Source organism: Battus philenor, unplaced genomic scaffold, assembly GCF_028537555.1.
Source record: "Battus philenor isolate CCGP_79_NKW_IND1 unplaced genomic scaffold, ilBatPhil1.0.hap1 SCAF_12, whole genome shotgun sequence".
NCBI lineage: Eukaryota > Metazoa > Arthropoda > Insecta > Lepidoptera > Papilionidae > Battus > Battus philenor.
Genome location: NW_027181674.1, coordinates 226,290 through 247,936, shown reverse-complemented (window position 1 = coordinate 247,936; position 21,647 = coordinate 226,290). Strand labels below are relative to the sequence as shown.

The 21,647-nt window shown below is 37.4% G+C and overlaps 1 protein-coding gene across 1 annotated transcript; it reads right to left on the bottom strand.

Moving 5' to 3' along the window:
* Window positions 1-1,240: 1,240 nt before the first annotated feature.
* Window positions 1,241-21,362, bottom strand: LOC137932763 (uncharacterized). Its single transcript, XM_068776432.1, has 9 exons — window positions 20,679-21,362; window positions 20,242-20,420; window positions 17,394-17,487; window positions 11,709-11,862; window positions 10,543-10,717; window positions 9,628-9,757; window positions 8,959-9,127; window positions 5,718-5,871; window positions 1,241-5,218 (listed from the first exon to the last, which is right to left on the bottom strand). Exons 1-9 carry the CDS (start codon window positions 20,988-20,990, stop codon window positions 4,987-4,989), a joined length of 1,599 nt encoding a protein of 532 aa, XP_068632533.1. The 5' UTR covers window positions 20,991-21,362; the 3' UTR covers window positions 1,241-4,986.
* Window positions 21,363-21,647: the final 285 nt, after the last annotated feature.

The window sequence follows — 21,647 nt, the reverse complement described above, 5'->3', positions numbered from 1 at the left end:
GTACGATTGTCTACGGACCTTTGATAACGAAACGTGAGGAAAACCGCTCATTACACCGCACCGCCACGCCGGCCGCCCGGCCGGTGCATGTGCACGTATATTTATAGACCGGCTGTAACTTGGGTTAAACTGTAAAGAATAGGTTATACTATTAATAACCTGTGTTACGGGAGTGCTTTGCAATTCGTGTGTTGATTCAACTGCGGCCGGCGCGCTCCGTTTGAGTAAACAAAGGCTCGAATCAAATCGCAGCGCGGCGCGGCAGCCGCGCAGCGGGCCGGCGTTGCGCGCCAACTTTAAACGGCTGCTCCTTTGTTATCAGTACGCGCGCGACGCCGGCCTCGTCGCAAATCGATTTACTCCAAGACACTCACAAGACACTCGCGTGCCGGAGCATCAGTTCGACTTGTTCTCTAAGTCCGACCGCGCTGTAGTCGAAATACACCCACGCCGTTACACAAAGCTTTCGCATGAACTATCTAAGAGCGACACCGTCTCTTGCTTTGGCAAATTGAAAGATGAATTTTCCCGTGCCGCGGTTATCGAATGAGATGAAGGATCTAGTTATTTTCAAAATTTCTTCACCAAGCACATCGTGGTTGTTCTACAGGGTGCAAAGCGATGAATGTATCGCTCATTTGTAATTCCAATCGGTGAAGTAATTGCTATAAAATATGTTAAACAATAATTTTTTCTATTTGAATGCGAATGGTCAATGACTTCTGGCAGTACAGATAGTACACAATAATTAACTTCAACATTTAGTAATCCGAATTTTGTAAAACATGTTTCTTCCTATATTATCATTACGTTATTATTTTTAAAACAATAGATTTTTGCATAGGATGTTAATTGGCAACCAATGAGCAACCGTATAAAAGCTTTTACATTCATTTCCCAACAGCCTGTATAATTCACACAACTAATTTAATCCTGAAACAAGTAACAAAACTAAGTAAACAGACATGGCATGGGCAACACTTATGTGATCTAAGCATTGTTTTAAGCTGGCGAAGAAGTAGCGGCCCACATAGAGTTCCCTGTGGCACTATGCTATTCCAAACCCTGGGCAGTTGTAAATTCTGACATCATCGTCATGTCAGCCAATAGATGTCAAGTAAATGATAATTTTCCATGATTAAAATAACTTTTTCGTCTCTTTGTATATTCAAACTTACACTTACAATAGAATGTAAACAGAAACAGGATTTTTAGGAGTGGGGAGATACAAAAAAACAAATTAAAATATAACATTTATTATAAAACTTAACATATGTTCACAAAGGCCGTGCAGGAAAAGGCTTTATGTATAAGTACGTCCAAAAGCGAATCTTATAACAATTTAAAATTCGAGGCACCTTCGTTCTACATAGGTACAGTCAGCTGCAGTTTTGCTGACGAATACATTGCCCAATTACAAGACAAGCATCATCAGCACTGACTGTACCAGTTCTTAAACTACAAGTGCAATCAACACATATGTGTACACGTTTCAGAGAATTCTACACAAATTGCATAAGCAACTCAAGCGTTTACAAGACTCTGGGAGGTTCTTGTATTTAGGCAACACCCCCGACACTCCAGGTCAATGTTCAACTAATTAGCCATTGTAAGGCACATTTTATTCATCATTTAAACTGTAAAACGTTCACTGCTGAATATAAGTCTTTAAATTCGAAGTTACAAGTCCTGAGGATAGGCGAAAGGAACTCAACTCCTTTTGCACACAAACATTTTTTTAAAAATTATTTGAAAATTACAACGAAGTTATGTGAATAGTTTCAATTTGTTTTTCAACAGATCATTTAGAGCCAGCAGAAGGTTGCTATGTGAATTAAAATTTTCTTCTTATTACTATCATCGCTAGTCGATTTCTAGCATTTCCTTGAATTTCCAACACCTGGTCAATTTTAAAAAATCAATTTGGCTATTCTTGAATGCTCAATTACATATAATACAAAAAGTCTGGTGTTTTTAGAGTTGTAAAACTTTTGCCCAAATCACATTAATTACATTATTATTAAGACACATGGAAACAGAATGTAAGAAGATTTAAATTTTCACCAATTGTTTTTGCACCAGACCCTTGCTGCTGCTTAAGTGTCATTTGCAGATTAGGACCACTAAGTACTATTATATAAACGGTTTAGGATCATGGGATATTCAAACTTGTCTGGTAGATATACTACATAAAATGCAATTGTTTGATTCCGTTACATATAAAAAGATTTCTTAACACACTATCGGAGAGAGAGATTCCTGCGTTTGCGGTTTGAACTTACTTTGCACATATTTTAGGACTGATTGATACAGCTGTTTATGTCAATTTAAATTTGTATCGTATAAACTATCAAACGGGCATAGTTCTCTGCAAACTGTCAAACACCCAAAGATCATAGCGATTAGTCATGTGTATAGAGTCATATTACATTTTATGAATTATTTTTTATTTTACTGCAAAGTATTAGCAAAGTAATTGAATCGATAAAGATATAGATGACACCAATAACACTCCTTAGCACAGCAGGTTGCATCTAAGTCAGTGTGCACTGTCCACATGTTAAATCCTTTGCCAATTGCCTTCGGAGAATGAACTTTGCCAAACGTAATATTAAGCCCAAAGATTCCTTCCTATTTATTATTTTAACATTGTACTTACATTAGACACATTACACAATTTACATCTCAAAAAGTGAATAAAGGGTTTGTTTACCGATATATAGTTATCCTGTTCTATATCTAAGCTCTGCAATGTTTCTTGCAGCTGTACAAATACACACTAGCAGGTACCTCTAGGTTGATTAAAATAGGACATGCCTTTAAATTCAGAATTATTACCATCTGTCATACTTTTAATGGCTTACATTTACAACATATGATAAAGATATTTACGTTAATAGATTTATTGATATGATTTTTATTTTCAAAAATTCTTTCGTTTTTCATTAACTAGTGCATGGATGCCTGTCATTAATGTCATTGTTGATTTTGTTGGCCATTCTTAATAAATAAAGTTGTGACCATTAAATAGCATTGAATCTAAAATAACTGATGGCATCACATATATTTATTCATTAATATATATTTACATATATAGACATACATACATATTTTCTTTAGTAGTTTGTTATTTGACCATTGTTTTCATTATTATTTTTCCACATATATGACTATAATTCAAGAGATTTATATGGTTATTTGGTTTACTAAAATAACAATTTAATGTTTAATTTGTATACAAGAAAGCCATGTTTTGATATCGCCATAAAAACTATAAGTGTACTATTTCGATCTGTGCACGTAACGTACAAAATTCATTTGGATAAATTCGTCATAACACACACGTAGCATATAAATTCTATTTTAATATATAACATCAACAGCTGGCGTAAGAGAAGCACTTTACAAGCGTATCATTAAAATGTGCGAAGTGTGTGAGTGACAAAACAGAATAGAGTTGATTGTGTTAATTTATCAATTGAAGCCGCCTCTATATTTTCTTAGCTTAACAACTTTAGGTTACTTTGTATTCGAATATATTCTATGATAATGGCCGGAATTTTTGTAGTCAACAACTATACCATAACTGTATATATTATAATCATTTCAGCCGTGGGACGTCCACAGCTGGACATGAGCCTCACCCAGTCTTCTAACGACTGACAAACTTATCTGTCCACATTCAGTGCTCGTTAAAAAATTAAATCACTTTTAAATTAAACATATTTAATTATTTAACTTTGATTAAAATATACTTTATACAGATAATATAAACTATGATAATCTGTTATTTTATTTTTAGGAAACTGTATTTGTTGCATAAATTGGTTGGATTGTTGAAAATGTAAATAAAACCTTTTTGAATGCAATGAAATATAGAAAAGTCTATACTTTTTATTTTTTTCTCTCTCTCTAACAATTACCCTTAATTATAGTACAACAACATTGATTATTCAATATATAGTATGTAAACATAAAATCTGTAGTCAAAAATATTTTATTATAATGTCTCCACTAATGTATACAGTATAAAATCAATAAGATTGTACACAGTAAAAAACTCATCTAGAACTTAACACGCGGACAACTGTATCAACTATGACCCTTAAATAAGTCTCACGGGTTTTAAGTTTCTCATTTGAAATTAGCCTTGACCCCATGCGGGTCATTTGTCGCCCGTAAAACAAGTTTTCACCCTGTTTGTTGCATTAGTGCTAAGCTGCCGCGTTGGATCACGAAGATCGATATAATTTAAACAAATTTAACATGGTTTAGAGTTATAAATAAATTTAACGGCAATTTTGTATAACAATTCAGTCATTCATGTCAACCGATCGTCGCCCGCTGCAAGGTACGGACCCTCCTTCAACTAGGCCAGCACATACCATGTCTACCGGACCGTGGTCACCACAACCTTTCGGCACCAACAGCCACAGGTTGCACGAGCAATGTGTCAGTGTCAATGTGCCACTTGAGACGAGTGCGTCGATGACAAAAACAACAATATATAATGGTAATAGGATAACATATCCGGAAGGCACGCATATCACTTTAAATGTAGATGACCGTTTGAACATACCATATGGATGGTAGAAAGTCACCATAACAGAACAAACGGGTCACCATAACAGGACAAATTTACTAATTGTATTGTCAACTTTTTGTTTAATGCAAGTATGTTTCTAATTATAAATATTCAACACTGAAAGGTTCCGGGAAGAACCTCCGGGGATTCCCCGAGAGTCATCTTGCGGGTACTTCTCAGTCACATACAGATCTTGCCCCCACCACTGACAATAGTCACGTCAGACTGTAACGACTTTAAATTCTATTTTTAAAATTAAAAATATCATCATTTACAACTTAAAACTATTTTACTAAAAATATAATGCATATCCCTTGTATAGATTCTCCTCGTGACAAAGTCGGCGCCGTGAATTTGTCCAGACTTCACAGTCAAGTTCACAATTTCCTGGTGTGTACCACTTATAAGAAGAGCAGTTCATCATTGAGGTAGTCCGGGTTCTTCCTGACATAGTCCAGAAGTTCTTCCACTGACTGTGAGAATTGTTGTAGTGGTTCTTCCAAGTCTTCTCGCTGCAGCTGCACATCGGTGTCGGCGGCCAGGTCGCGCAGAAGCAGCTCGGTGGCTGCTGGCAGCGCGTACCTTCGCTGCGGCGTCACCAGCGGCACCATGTCCGCTTCGATGCCAGTTATTCTGTGAACATGTTTCATTTCTTTATCATAGTGTCTTCTCTGGCTATTAATGCTATTTATTTATTTTGATTTCTGCTTTGAAATCAATATCGAATCAATTTAAAATGCCGCGATTTTAAATAAAGTGTTATATGTAGATATAACCAAAAAACAATAAAAACAGACTGAAGTGTTTTTAAATTTTTAATCGATTGCTCACTCACCAAAGGGATAGTCCCTTTAGCCAATTGACAGTAAGGTAAAATAATACAATGTTTTAGGAGACCGGAAAGTAATGTCGCTTTCGTATGTTACACACACGACTATTATAATAAGTTTTTATTTCGAATTAATAATATATTCACCTTCGTTATCAATAACCTTTTGCCATCTAGTATACAAATCAATGCCGGAGCAGTAACAAGTCAATCGGTTTTTCTGAAAGATATGTCAACAGAAATGACATTACTTTCTGGTGCCGTAATATATTTAAGTGCAAATAATACTGGGCTGCAACTCACTCGGCGACAAAGTATTTGCGGTAGGGGTAGCAGTCAGGGGCGTAGGCGGCGCGCGCGGCGCCCTCGCACATGAGGCGCAGCGCGAGCTGCAGCAGCGCGTCGGAGCAGTGCGGGCTGCGGGGCAGCACGCGCCCGCCCAGCAGCGGCTGCTCCACTGTAACCACCACAGCAGTTAATTAACAACCTTACCTTACCATAACATTGTAAATGGCTACAGGCCCTTCTTTATCAAACACACTTTGGATCAACCCATCCTATTGGACGTCTATGGAGAAAACATATTTTAAACGGTTTTATTTAGTTCGACCCGTACGGAATTTGTTTATTTATTTGGGTCAAAATAAGAAATTGAAATTTAAGCACCTTCCCGTTGTCAGATTGATCTGAAATTTGGTACGCACATTTAATTTAGATGACAATACAATATAATAAAATCAATAACATTATAAATCTAAGATGGCCGCCGATATAAAATGGCGGATTACATATTTTTCCTTAACCCCCTCAATATGGGTATCAAATGAAAGGGCTACACTAGTAAAACACGATGATTATGTCAAAATTTAAAATTCAAGATGGACGCCGTTCCAATATGGCGGACTAGGTACATATTTCTCCACAACCACCACAATATGGGTATCAAAAAACCGTTTAACTTAAAAGTTTTTTAAATGTATTTATTTGAATTAAATATAAAACTTGCAGATTCAAATTTAGTATATCTTTATTCAATTAGGCACGGTATGTACACGCGTTTTAATTTTCCAATACTTTAAATATAAAAAGGTCTAGTTTAGACAGTCCATCCTAGCTACCACTGGCTCGGAATGCTGACCCTCCAGACAGAAACTCAACAGTGGCTATTTATAAATGAATACATATGGCAATACTTTTAGGAATCTATTAAGATGGCAAACTTTGACAAAAGAGGCATTTAGAGGTGCATCGATACCAAAGTAAAAAGGCATTGAGTTAATATTTGAAATTATAATACGTTAAATAATAATAAATAAGATTGTTATGTTAAAGCAATTGCTCTTTGACAACAAATCAATGCATTACTTGTCCGTTTGAGAGCCTACAAGCACATTATAATATAGAACCTTTCAATGAGATAGTTGAGTTTGTCATACTTCTCTTGACTTTCTTACCATGGTATATTTTTATGGCTCCGTTTTTGTGGCCTCCCATTCAACCCGTTTCAGGACAGGGTGTTTTTTACATTGTATTCGACATATTTGTTATTTCTCAATATCTTTCATTCTTTCCTCTAATTTCCTTCAAAATGTCCGTTGGCGGTTTGAAACCTCTATACCAGGGCTTCTTAAACTTTTGTCCTTCACGACCCCATTTATGATTGCAGAGTATCTTGACGACCCCATATAAATATAAAAGAAAAATAAATTAATATTTTACGATAATTTATTAGGTAACAATATATATATACTTATGAAAATATATAGTTTTAGAACTCGTTTTGAAACATGCAAAAATCTAAAATTAAAATTATGCACAAAAAATTATAAAATTGTATTTATATTAGTTTGAAACCCTCAACAAATGCGCGTGTCTAGACGCTGCAAGTCCACTGTATTCCTCCAACTCTAGTGATGTTATAAAATGGTATATATAAATATTTCACGTTAAAATCTCTCGACCCCAGAATTTTGCTACGCGACCCCATTTGGGGTCGCGACCCATAGTTTAAGAAGCCCTGCTTTATACGTTTATTTTTCACTCACGTTTTTACACGTACACAGTATTTACTTAGTATATACTATTTTACAGTGGCGTAGCTAGGGGGTGGCGAGCGGGGCGGCCGCACCAGGCACCACAAGCAGGGGGGGCACCAAAGTTGAAAATAATTTTTTTGATTTTTTTTTTGAATAATAATGAAATGTTAAAAGAATAATCAAAACCATTATTTAAAGTAAATAATATAAAAAGAATATCAAATTTTACTATTTTTGTGCTAAAAAAGTTGTTAAATAATATGAACATTAAAAAAAAAGTAAACGGTTACAAATTATAATATACACAGTGTTTAAGCCTTTCATTCGCAAAACACAAAGTGTTTTTTAAAAGGGCCCTAAATCACAAAACATATATCTGTGTTCATGAGATGTAGAAGAAGATATATGTGTTCAATATTTAAGGACATGAATGTATAAACCAGAAAGATGGGTTCATAAAGGGTTCAAAAAATTCTGGAAACACATTTTTGTTTTATACACAAAGGGCGAGGATCATGTCCCTTTAAGAAAAAAAATATTTTGATTTCTTTAATATTTTAAAGAAAAAAACAAAATTGAGCTTCGGATTTTTCACTATTTTATGGGCAAAAAATAAAAAACTGTACCAAAATGTGAAAAATATAAAAATATAGAATTTAGACTCTTTAGGGGTGGGGGGGGGGGCACCAAACCCCAATCTGCCCCAGGCCCCAAATACCATAGCTACGCCACTGCTATTTTATCAAATTGCTATTAATGTCTAGTTTTTTAAATTAAACTTACATTTACTTTTTATATTGACAGTTCGTGTCGTGAGGCAGTTTTGCTTGTTCGTTTGTTTTATCTATTGCTGCATATTATTTTACTGTTACCTAGTTTTGTAAAATTATTAATGAGTTACCAACATCTCATCATTTGAATTTATTTTATCCGTTTATACAGTCCGCACGCTCGCCAACAATGCCTCATTCCTTTCCACACATCGCCACGCTTCTCACGGTTTTGCTGGATTCTACAATTTTATATTTATTATTAATTCTTATTTGTAACAACCGTTTTTTTTTTAATGACCCCCGCTATTGGGGACCTTTCGTTCCCCTATTTGTGGTGGGATAGAGATTTTATTAGCATTTAATTTTTTCACATTATCTTTTATTTTCTCTCTCTTCTTTCATTCTTCACATTCTTTTTCGGTCCGTTTTCTATCTTTCATGCTACATTTCTACTTTTTCTTTTTACATTTTTCGATTTGTATTTTAATTTTACATTGTTACTTATTCTATAATTATTTTTTTTACATATTTAATCTATTTATCTTTTTATACTCTGTTTGCTTTATTTCTTTCTATCGCCCTTTTGGCGATCTCTTTACAAAGGGATATTAATGCCTGTTTGTCATCTCCGCCTATCAAGGAGGGTATTGTCTCCTCCCTGATTTCAACGCCAGACCGGCACTCGAAGCCGTGCCTGACCGTTGTACGGTTGTCAGTGTGTGTGCGTGTACTCACGTGCGAGCGCGTGCCCGCGCTGGCGCAGCTGCGAGGCGTAGAGGCAGGCGGCGGCCGGGGTCTGCAGCAGCACGACGCGCGCGTCCGGCCGCGCCACCAGCGCGCGCACCCACTCCGCCGGCGCGCCCGCCGCCTGCGCGCACACCTCCGCCGAGTACAGGTCGTACACCTGCACCAACACCACGCACACTTATCGTACATGTCTAAAGAGAAGGTTCGAGACCTATTCGCGATAGAATCTTCACTTCTCTCTCTCTAATAAAGTACTTTTCACACGATTTCAAGGGAATAAAACTACTGTGTATAAAAGGAAATGAGAAACGTGATGGCCCGAGCTGAAACCGCCGAAGACGCTCTCAGGGTTTAGTTAATGTCCAGCCTCTTACTAAGAATTAAGAAAAGAACAATATCTTCTTCCTAGGCTCTTACAGGCTCCTGGAACCATATTAATAACAAATTTTTAGTTAAGCATTTTTAAGATTGCATGCTTGAGGAAACATTTAATATTTCAGCTATTTTGATGTCTAAAGACATAAGACAGATGTTTCCTCTTATATGCAACTACTTTGCTCTTCGTGTTTTAAGCTTATGTGTAGTACTGGTAAATATAAATAGGTCGGTAGCAGGTGCAGGTACTAAATAGAGGTGGCGGGGGGTAAATGCGCGTACCCTGGAAGGCGCCACGCGCTGCAGCAGCGCCGCCAAGCAGCGCGCGGTGTGCGTGAGGCGCGCGCAGTCCCTCGCGTACAGCAGCAGCACGCGAATGCCGGCTCCGCCCTCCGCGCCCTCCGGCGCCTCCCTGAAACATCATATAGAGCTGTGTACACGAAAATGTCAATCAGAAATTCATAACTTCTACGATTATAACCTCGAATACTCCATTTAGCGATTCGTTTGAAGGCAATTCCCCGTGGCCATCAATAGTAATTTTTATTCCTCTTTATTCCTTGCTTAAACCGGAAATACTATTTTTGACCCGGCGCTCACTGCTGTTCAAGTGGCATTTGCGGTATCCGCGTGTTCGAGGTGGCAGTGCGCAATGGACTCTTAACATAAAACCACTTTTAAAGATGCGAAGCTGGTAGCACCAGCCGATTGCTAAAATAGCGATTCGGCGGATGTTACTGGAGGAGGTCCATGTCCTACTACTAAAATGATAGCGGTGATGATATGATAGACTATTGTAGTTAAATCTATAGAGTATGCAGTCTAATGCAGTTCAAGAATAAATAATTACTTTACATATTCATTGATTTACTGTTGTAATAATAAATAATGATTGCACACAACCAAAACAAGTTATCTATTTGATACTATGCAAACAATAATGAGAATAACCGCAGAAGAACCAAGATCACAGAAAATAGAAATTGCGAAGGAAGTGGTGTTGCCGAAAGTTTCACCATTCGACTCCATTTACCACGACCCGGTAGACGCGGTGCAGCCCCCCCCCCCCCAGGTAGACCGAAGACATAATTAACATTGGACACGTCTATCGCAACATCGCTCTTCCCAGCGATTTTTAGTAGAGACTTATGCCAAGAGTAAGGTTCTCCTATCGTTATATATTATATATGTACGTACGTCTCTGATGTCGGTTGTGCGCGTGACTTTTGACGAGCTCGCCTTCGCAGCAGCGTGCTCGCCGCGGCCAGGACCAGCGCTGCACCCGCGCCCACCGCCGCCCATCGTGCAGCGCCCACGCCCACCTCGTCACCGGTGCTCACTGGCACTTCCACCACCGCCAGCCCGAAGTGCTCTGTACATACACGATACTTATACAAAACACAATACTTATAAAACCTGTACAAGCATTGAGAACACCCCCCATTGCATTCTTGGATGATCTAAAGCCAACTAAAATCTCTGGCGGGTGTTTCTTTGTCGTATAGTTTTACAATATTGATAATACAATGGTAGAGCAATTTATTCCTAGGCTTTATCACTTTAAAAGCCTTCGCAATATAACAGGATCTTTTATACTAGTTTATGTTTAATGAACTTCTTAATTACAACATGATTTAGATTCAACACATGGGAGTGTTGTAAGATTATATATATACTATATTAGTTAGTTCTTAAAACAAAAAGATGTTTAAGTAAGAAAAGGACTAATATTTAGCGATTTCCGCAGAGTTGGCATATAAATAACAAAGCGGTGACGGAATGAGCTCACCCTGTGTTTGGCACTAATCGGTGTAACATAACTTCTGAAGATGACCCGTGGAGGGGTGAAACACGTGTTGAGTGATTTAACGCATTTATCAGCGGACTGGCGGGCGGTGCACTTTGTTGCACGACTACCACTGCATGTGCGGAAGTGGCTAAATATTGGTCCTTTTCTTACTTAGGATGGACTTCCGCAAGGTAACGCCTGATTCCATTAAAAAAAATAATGTTTAACAGAGACGGGCACTAACTAATGTGATCGAAAAGTAAGATGTAATTGTCATTTAAAACTACCGACCATTATTTTTTCACCAGGTTGGTAGAACTGTCTGTAGCATAGGTCAAGCATTTGTTTGTTAAAATTTAGAAAATTATTTTAAAGGTTGATTATATTGACTGCTCACAAACAATTCCAAATTAAGACAGCAGCGTCCTCTACGCGCCGTAATATTACGTTGCGATCGCCAATTCCCACGCCAAGCATGGCGATATAGTATATCCCTCATAGATATCGTTGGAGGAGACCTATACTTTGGCCACCTGTCTATAGGTGATCGGCGTTAAAATGGGCGGGAACTCACTGAACTCGTAGTCGGCGCTCTCGTCGACGACGCGGCCGTACACCCAGGGCGCCTGGTGCACCAGCTGGATGCTGTACAGGCCGTGCGGCAGCTGCAGCTGGCACGAGATCTCGTACAGGCCGCGCGTGCAGTTCTCTGTCACCTCCATGCACATCTGCAACTTGCAACATACTTTGTTACGATCAAGTCATCTAAAAATAAAATTTGTTATATTCATCTATTATACAGGTGATTAATTACAATGTTTAACTTTAGGTGAACTACGAAAAAATAATCAATGTTCATATAAAAAAATATTTTGATATGTGTATAAACTTAGTTCATGTCCTGATATTTGACATCTCTTTCTCTGATCTTTTCTTTTTAAAATTATATTGGTCGAGACTGCTTTCAAAATTGACTCAATGGATATATTGACTGCCCTGCAAGTGTTCATCGGGCCTCGAGTTGGTCACCCCTGCTTTTAAGAGATAAATGTACGGCACATTTAACAACAAAAAAACTTTAAAGCTTATTCACCTATATCCAATCAAAATGAAGTATGTTACATTAATTTATTTTTTCTATTATATTAAAATAGATGCCAATAGCTTGTGCCAGTAAAAACTCTGCAGGGACAGGTAAAAACAATAATTCATTTTAAATATGTAACATTACAAATTAATTAAACAAGTTTTCTTACTATTTTAACATTTGTGAAACCTTTTAATTTTAGATTGAGTGTATCACACATTATTATAAGATATGACTAGTGGCGCAAAAGTAATGTCATGATGTGAAAGTGCCTTGGTTTTTACAAATGGTTTCTCTTTTTGGAGATATCTCCTTCCCCTTTGCCATGTGTGAACGCTACAATTCGGATAAAATATTTTTGTTCATTTTATTCTTTTATTTTTCACTTTCTCCTTCTCTCCTCCACCATCATCTATATTCTCATTCATATTGTTTCCTATGCATCATCTTTCTTCCCTCATCTCCGTTCCTAGATCACTGTTTGCTCCATTATCACAGTCTTCAATGGTGTTACAACTACAACAGAGCCCGTATTCCAGAAGTACGAGCTGAAGGTCCTTCACTAGGTGGATCGGTGATGTGGGCGGTGCAAGACCGGTCATCATGGCGACATTTTGGGGGAGGCCTATGCCTTGTACTGGGCGTAAATAAGCTGATGATGACGAGTGAAAATACAGTTAATTTCCCACGTCGCCTTATCTATACACGAGTACAATCAATAATTACAAAAGAGCAAAGCAATAACATAGTTTTTCCTTATAGAATTTGCGTACGCTACGATTTAATCTTTTAGTTTGTTTTGTTGGGCATCGCTTGCCCTCTTGCCTCGGGGTCGCGTTGACCAGATTCCGTCGGCGCGATTATCGTTCATTTATATTCTGACGAACAGCGTTTGAGATTCCCTCAGGCAAAGTGTACACGAACAGATCGCCACCAGGGACGGGAGAACACATAGATGATAAATAAGTCCATGGCATAACCAGATTCTAAGACAAAACTTTGTTGTGCCTTCGTTTGTCGAGCTACAAACGAAGGGCGCTCCATAAAAAAATTTTTGAGTGTCGTTAAACCATCCACTCAAGGTCATGAGGTATTCCAAGAATTTTTTCAAGTTACAGGCACACAAGCGAGCGCTTCCCGCCACACGCGAGCCTTTCGCAGAGCAAAGCCTCCCTCGAAAATCGCTGTCGCCTGTGACCTGTGTCTACTCGCGCCGCGTCTCGTGTTCGCCACACGAGAACTTTTCGACTCCAATGGTCATCGCTTGCATTAGTCTATTGCGATTTGGTGAATACATAGCTCTTTAAATTTTGAAGTTATTCTATATCATCTACGAGCAATGACGTCACAAAACATTTTCAGTTATGTGACGTCATCATTGCATAGTATTACCGAACATACTAACGATCTTTTGGCACTGTCTTACATTTAATCTGCTCATTATATATACCAGTAGTACAATATACAAGATCCAACCCACAAATTAGGTCCAAATGAGTAATGCACACAGAAACCAACCGCAGATATTTATCTGCATTTCGACGAGAGTCTTCCGAATACTTTTACAAGGTCACCTTTTCACTTTATCGGTTCGAGGTCTTCACTCTAGAACTTTAAGGTTCTAGGTACCATCTATATATTCATTTAGGTACACCAGCAGTACACGTAAGTTAAATGCACATTCAAAATCATCGTATAAGTAAAGGTTCTGTAATGTTCCTTTATAAATAACACGACATTAAAATTTTGCTCTATAGAACATTATAGAAAGATCAGACCACGTCAAATAAAAAAAAATTAAGAGAAAAACGATCTCGCGTAATAGAAGACATCTGGCTTACGGCTTTAGATACAAAAAATGATCATAGTTTGAAAATGTTTTCTCTGGCGTGCAATCAAAGGCGTGTTTAAAAGTATTCAATTAAAATTTAAATTCTAAAGACTATATAAGAGCCGCGAAATATATCGATCTACGCTATGTGGCCAGATTACTGCTGCTCGAACATCTCATGGATCACGAGCAATCCCGAGCACACCTTGCTCTTTGCCACATATCTGCGCCGCATGTCACCACTAATCAACGTAATCGCCCAAAAACATAATTATCTAATGATGGATTGACTTCAGAATTAATTACATCCTAAGATACCATCATGATAAGCTTTGAAATGTCACATTGCGTCACGCGTTCACAAAACATATTTATGTCGTATACGAATAAACAAAATTGCAACACGTAAACCATTTCAAACTATTTTGGGCTCATTTTAAAACGATTGTTTTAATATTTTAAAATGTAAATGCGTCCCATTACTAAGAGTCGTTGCACAGCGTGCTCAAGCAAAACATTTCTTATAGAAAACTTTAGTCTGTGTCCCTACGTTTGTCTGTGTGCTCCTTAACACATGAAAAACCGCGCGAGTTTCAACTGACCCAGCTCGGTAGAGCAAAGGCCCATACACGTGCCAAGGCCTAAAGCAAATTTGCAAAACATTTCTCATACAAAACTTTAGTCTGTGTCCCTATGTCTGTCTGTCTGTGTGCTCCTTAACACATGAAGAACCGCGCGAGTTTTCTCGTGTTCCGCGTTCCGTCCGTCACGAAATAACGCGTGTCTTTATGTCATCTACTTTAATACATTGTATCCTACCTGCTGTATTTAAGTGTTAACACCATCAGCCATTGCATTAAACTTGATGGTCAAATCGTTGGCCTGCCAAGAGTCTAACAAGTCCCACCGGTGGACCGCCTTCGAAGGAAACGATCTCATTGGTGAAATTCGAAGTGTCATACTTTAAAAACATCGTATTTCAAAACATTTTTTTTCATAACACCTAAATTGAATCTTATCTTACAATTTTGTACAAAGTGTTTTTAAAGTAAAAAAATACCTAAAATGTATTTTTTTACACAATTTCTGAAAGTTTCAGAAGACATTCCTTCATAAATAACAAAGTTATGATGTTTTTACAACGTATAAATTTGCCCAAAACGCGTGTCCAAGGGTATATCTTGCGGATTTCTTTGCGGTCATTAATGTGTAAAAATATCTGCCTGGTCCTTAATACGTTGAACGCCAGACTAAAAACCATGTTTAGTTCAGTGGGCCGCGACGGACACTATGTGACTGCCATCATGTTGGGTCCAAGAGGCCGCGTCGGACACCATGTGTCCGCATGCCCTCGATCACTTCAGAAGCCTCTAGAGAGCCAACGGACAGTGTTTCGTCTGTTTTTACCAAGGCACGTGACCCGCGCGGCCCCGTAGTAAAATAATGGGTAAATCGCTGTTTCCGTAAGTCGCCCATTAGTTTTAAGGGTTTTACTGACAATATTTACAAAAAAAACACCTTGGCGATTTTTTGACGATTTTCGATTAAATGGTGTGGCCCCAGGGGACAGTATGCTGTCGGACACATGGTGTCCGCCATGGCGTTCAACGTGTTAAGTATCGTGAGCAGATAGGTTGTCTCGGACCCGGCCGCGAAGCCAACATATCGCTGACGCGGCTTTGTTTTTATGTCTAATCTGTTGTTGCGCAATTCATCGACAGCGTGAAAATTGTAATTTGCATGAGATAACCAGCGCGCGTTATGGATGACATTATTTTTTTGTTTATCTTATTGATTATGTAAAACATACATTTACTACTTTACAATAGTAGCAAAAGTATAAGTGTTCAGTTAAAGAAAGCAGTAATCTCAGTTAAGACATAACATTTGGTTCAAGTAACATTACATTTAAGATTTTTAATAACTTAGATGAATTATAATAAGTCTCTGAGCACTTTCAAAGCCCACTGCAAGGCATAAGATTTCCCCAAAGATTGTCACTGTCCGCATCTGGCGACTGCCTGTGCCCTCACATATGTCATCGGTACCGCTAGTGCGGGGGGAGGGGGCGGCGGCGGCGGCAGGGGGGATCTTACGGCTCATGTGCCACTGAACAGAAATCATCCGAGCTACGTGGGACAAAAGCGTCGACGTCTAGCTTTATATAATACATTATATCGTTCAATTAATAGCTAGCGTTTATAAGATTCTCATTGCTGTCATAATTTGAGTTTCCACGTGTGAATAGGAGATAATCTCGGACTTCTCACGAGGATATCACCGGCTGACGGTCACCAGTTCTGTTCCGGTCCATCGTGCACTGTACGGGGGTGCAGCTTATTGTCCGCTAAATGTGCACACATCGATTTCTTTTACCTGACTTACACTTCTACCTGAGTATCATTCTATATACCTTGGATTCGAGAACGCTCAGTGTAAAACCTCTTTGTTACGGAAGGCTCTCCTTACGGGTTCACAATAGACGCCGCGTGCGCAACATAAAGTTTTATTGCTTTGTTCTATTGTCTAAGTGTAAGTTCTATTGTCGCTTCTGACGTGCTTATTATTGACTTAATGGCGTACTTATCGACCATTAAAGAATCTGCCGGCGATCGAAGCTCTAATTATTATATTGTGATGTGAGCCACAAGCCCCACAAGAGTATATCATGGTGCAGGAAAACGCGCACCTCGTGGAACAGGGTTGGCTTTCAGCTACAGTTTCTTTACAGCACATTTATAGCAATTGTATATATATATATATATATATATATATATATATATATATATATATATATATATATATATGACTCAGTCCATGGACTCCCTCAGACAAACCAACTCGACTCAGGAGCGCCTGAAAAAGCCGAACTTAGACCACTATTGCTTATACATGACCAACATTACTTCTATTTCGAAAAACGTCGGGCGAAGTGGCGGAAGAACCGGCATACGAAGTGATCACGTATTTCTATCACACGTAGTTGAGGAATCTAAACTTTCCTCTGGGACTTTTTTGAGTATCGTATCGAGAAGCGCCGCTATACGAGTATACGGGAGTAGCATACGTCGTCGTCAGCGGCGCATTAAACACTGCTCATTTTGATTTGTACGAAAAAGACAGCGCTCTACAATATTTCTCGTCTTGTGATTGGCTGACAATTTTCTGTTGTTTTATTGGCTAAATATTATTTTCATAGCTTTAAGTGTTTCTACTGCGGTACTCGTGTCGTCACTATCTTCAAGACCTACCAACTCTAGAAAGAATCTCACAAGTATAATCAATAATCAGAAATTGTTTTAGTAAAAGTCAATTCCCCACTCGAAGATAAGATAGGTTACCTCTTGCGGCAGTGTGGTGTTGCGCCTGCAGATGTACATTGAGAAGCTGCCGGCCGGCACGGGGCCCAGGAACCAGGTGGCTTTCACGTAATCACTGGAATAAGGTGGACGTAAGGTTACTAACAGGTTTATTAAAACGCTTTCGTTTTCTCATATTGTCTAGTTCCCGATGATGAATAAAAATAAATTTAAGCGCGTAACGCATGATATGCGTAGATTCCGACCGATGAGTAATTGTTTCAGTTTTAACGTTGTTATGATTGAGGTTGGCGTCTCCTGTGATACACGAATCGACTTCGATTCCGACAAGGCTGATAGGCTTTCTAACGGCTGTAAGCAAATTATATATCAAGTCAAGATTGCAAAACGCAGCGCGGTAGTGATTGTGCAATTCTAAGTTGAATTAAATGACGTGACATTACGGTCAATAAATACCAAATCAAATACCGCGACGCGAATTTGTTCATCTTGACAGACAAATAATTTTTGACTTGCACGTAGCCTAAAATGAATTGCGGAAGTAACGCAAAGTGTTTGTACTGCGCGACGCCGTCCAATGGGTTCGGTGCCGACTTGAAATTTCAGCTAAACATAAATAGTTGCACACAAAAGACGCGAGTCACGTCTCATCAAATTACACTCATTTGACCTCAGCATAACCTGCCTGTACCCAAGGATCTTCCGCTTCACATTGTCCACACACAACATATTTCACATTTAAACATATCTAACATATGAAGTAAGTAAATGTTCTAAATATTACAATAACACTAGTTCGAATCTTGTACAAAGTGTTTACCGCACCAATTAACTCTAATTCGCAACTTAGTGCTGATATGCAGTATTTTTCCTACAATATAAAATTGTCATTTACTGTCCCAATAACTAAAACCACAAATAGCATAGAGATAGGTTGTCAAAAATTACTGCTGTCTGAATTCCTTTTTCCAAGAACAAACCTAGAGGTGGACTGGCCAAAACACTGAGTGATGATATCATGAAAGTTAGGAGGATTCAAGGTCAGCCAGAGAAAGAGATCTCTGGATCAGGATGGAAGAAGCTTGTGTCAGGCGACTATTACATTAACAACAAAACAACAATGTAAATTTAAATAAATTAAACTTATACTGAAAACATAATGTTAGATGATAGACTTAATAATGAGTAAATAAAATACCCAAAACCATTGATCCTGGTAGAATAACTATAGAACAATATGGATTTTGAAGGTTTTTGGAAACTTGTTGTCCCTTTTGCTTACAATCAGAGAGAAACAACATGGGTTTATAAACTCTATACCCATATTATACCCACAACCCACAGAGGAACAATTTAATTGTTAACGAGTGCAATTTGAATGTGGACTTCCTTTCACTTTAATATAAAAATTATATATGTTACATAGGGAGGCGTAAGAATTTTAAGAAGGCTAAGATCAGACATGGACACTAAAAGTTTTGAAAATACTAGTGTAGACTATTATAAATTTATTATTATACCATGAGACCTTGGTTAGCTGACAAGTTACATATACTATCACTTGCAAACCTAAATTGGTACTTTTCTTCATGACATACATTTGTATGAAGCTTTATCATTTAGTTATAACACTTCCAACCTGTTCAACTGGTTAAAAATCTTTTTACAGGAATACAGTTTTGTAGTGGGCATACATACATAATGGGCATACATCTCATTCTTTTATTGGGAAATTAGATTTACTCCAAGATTCTCATATAGGCTCTATTTTATTCAACATATTTACAGTAATAAATTTTTACGACACAAATTCTATATTTCATTTAAAATCAAAACAAGTTTAGTTATTTGGTGTGCTATACATGAAAATATGCCTTGATATTGATAAGTGCTACTCTATTAAATTTTATGAAAATAAATTACAGGCAACTGAAAAAATAATCAACTCAATTTTGCTCTTTGGTATTTTGGCCATTTTGTCAATTGGTCAACTTGGGCTACCTTATGTTCACTGACAAAACAGACGACAAGAAGCAAAGTGATGAAACATAAAATAAAGTAGACTATAATGTAAGTCACAAACAATTAATGAAATATAGGATAAAACAGATTATAAGATAAGACAGATTTTTATTTAAAACATTTTATTATACACATCAGAAAATTACATAAATAGAAGAAAGAGAATTGTCATAAACATCAACAATAAAAAAATGTTTATATGTAGTCAGTATATTCTATGCATGTGCTTATATATTATATCGTTCTATTTAAATTTATGTTTGAAAGTAACTATTTATGTAATTATTATAAGTATAGTATTTATAGTAATACCATGTTTGTAAAACCAATAAATTTTTATAATATTTGTCTGCACCATCTTGGGTAGACTAATAAAATATGCTTAATGGAATTAATAATCGATAATTAAAATTTTATTATGTACACCATGTTGGTGATAGTAAAATAAAGCAAAAAAATATTGTAGACAACACCAAGATCTATATAGTGATGTAAGGCTACCTGAAGAAATTCAAAACATATTTTCCTGGTTATATGATCTATTGTGGACCACTTTTAGCAATGAGGTCTATCGTTACACCAGTAATTAATATTTATATAAGCATTTAATATTAAGTATTTATTTAAATAAATAGTGTAAAACTAAAGTGTTACTTGCATTAAAAAAAGATGTGGCTTATGGCAGAATAACTAAAACCTTATGTGTCATCTGTTGGTTACTGCTTATAAGAAGTAAATTAACATAATTAAATAAGAATAAAGGAAAATACCATTTTTAGTATTAATGTTCCTCATACAAATATTTGGTTAGCAATCAAATGATAGTGTAGAGCAAATATTTACTTACTCATAGTTGAAGATCTTGACAGCAGGCACACTGGCCTGCAAATCCTTAAAGGTTGTGAAGTTGTTTGTGATATAGTGGAAGGAGTCATGGCTCTCGGAGCTGCGCAGCCCTCGGAAGAGGGTGCTCTTCACAGCATAACAAGCTTTGAATATCAGATCCAAGGATGTCGAGAAGCACACCTTAAGAGTTTTATTTTCATTAAAATGAAATATTCTCAATTATAAATTGTATAACATATAATTCTATACTTAACATAATAAATAATTACATGGCAGTTACTAATCATGCAAATTTGAATACTATGTCTTGTTTATTTGACTAATTGAAGCAATAATACAAACTTGTAAACAAATACCCTCTGCATAATCATTATTTAAATAAAACACACTACTGCATGCGGGACTAGAAATACGTGGTTTATACTAAATAGTACTCACGTTTGTACAATTAGAGCCTATATGTACATCTTGTCTTATATGAGAATGTCGTCTACCGAGAGGCGGCGGGTGCTTCAAATCGTAATGCTGACATTTTTCGGGTTTCCGCGACTCATAGAACTGAACGAAGAGGTCCCACTCGGTAACGTTCTGGTCCGCCTCCGTGCACCATAGTAGTGTGTACCGACCCTGCACTCCATCTGAGGAGGGCTGTAAAGAGGCTCCGGTCTCGGAGCTGTTAGCGCATCTCACGTTGTAAGCCGCGCTCACACAACTGACCAACAAATAAGAGCAAAACGCCAAGTATAACATAGCGTTCACGGACTAAGACAAACGTATGACTGGCATGACGAAAACTTAGATCAATCGTCCTCGCGTAAACAACTCGGGGTTATCAAGACAGGAAAACGCGGGAATCATCCGTGTCCACGACTAAAAGTTCGCGAGCCCCGAGCCCCACGACGCGCATTCGCACCACCACAACACATAAAAGTATCACATTGCCATCGTAAATTACCACTCCACAATTTACTTTCACAAATGTAAATAAGTTGCTGCAATAGATAATGACAGTCGTGTGTATTCAATCGGTGTACAGCCGATAACGGTGTTTAGCTAGCGTATAAACAAAAAATACGCTCAAACGCTGTGGAGAAACGAAATAAATATACAATAATAGATAACGATGCGATGGCAGGAATGTGTAATAGAATCGATTATTTAACATACACGCGATAGCTGTTCAAATCGATATTTAAAAATAAATTAAAAGTCGATTAAACATTAGATCATAAGTACAAGAACTAAAAATATATAAGGTTTTTTATAATTAATTGGTGAATACATCAAAAACATTTAAATTTTCTAAATTAATACTTAGCTTTTTTTAATAGATTTGGTGGTTTTAGATGATAATTTGACATGTTTATTAAAACCTTGAGGTCATACATATAGTTTTAAATTTATTAT

Coding starts and splice junctions, on each gene's coding strand:
- LOC137932763 (XM_068776432.1), bottom strand. CDS start 20,990: ATGTTATACTTGGCGTTTTGCTCTTATTTGTTGGTCAGTTGTGTGAGC. Junction 17,488..20,241: donor GTCAAGATCTTCAACTATGA/GTAAGTAAATAT, acceptor ACCTTATTCCAG/TGATTACGTGAAAGCCACCT. Junction 10,718..11,708: donor GAGCGCCGACTACGAGTTCA/GTGAGTTCCCGC, acceptor GTGTATGTACAG/AGCACTTCGGGCTGGCGGTG.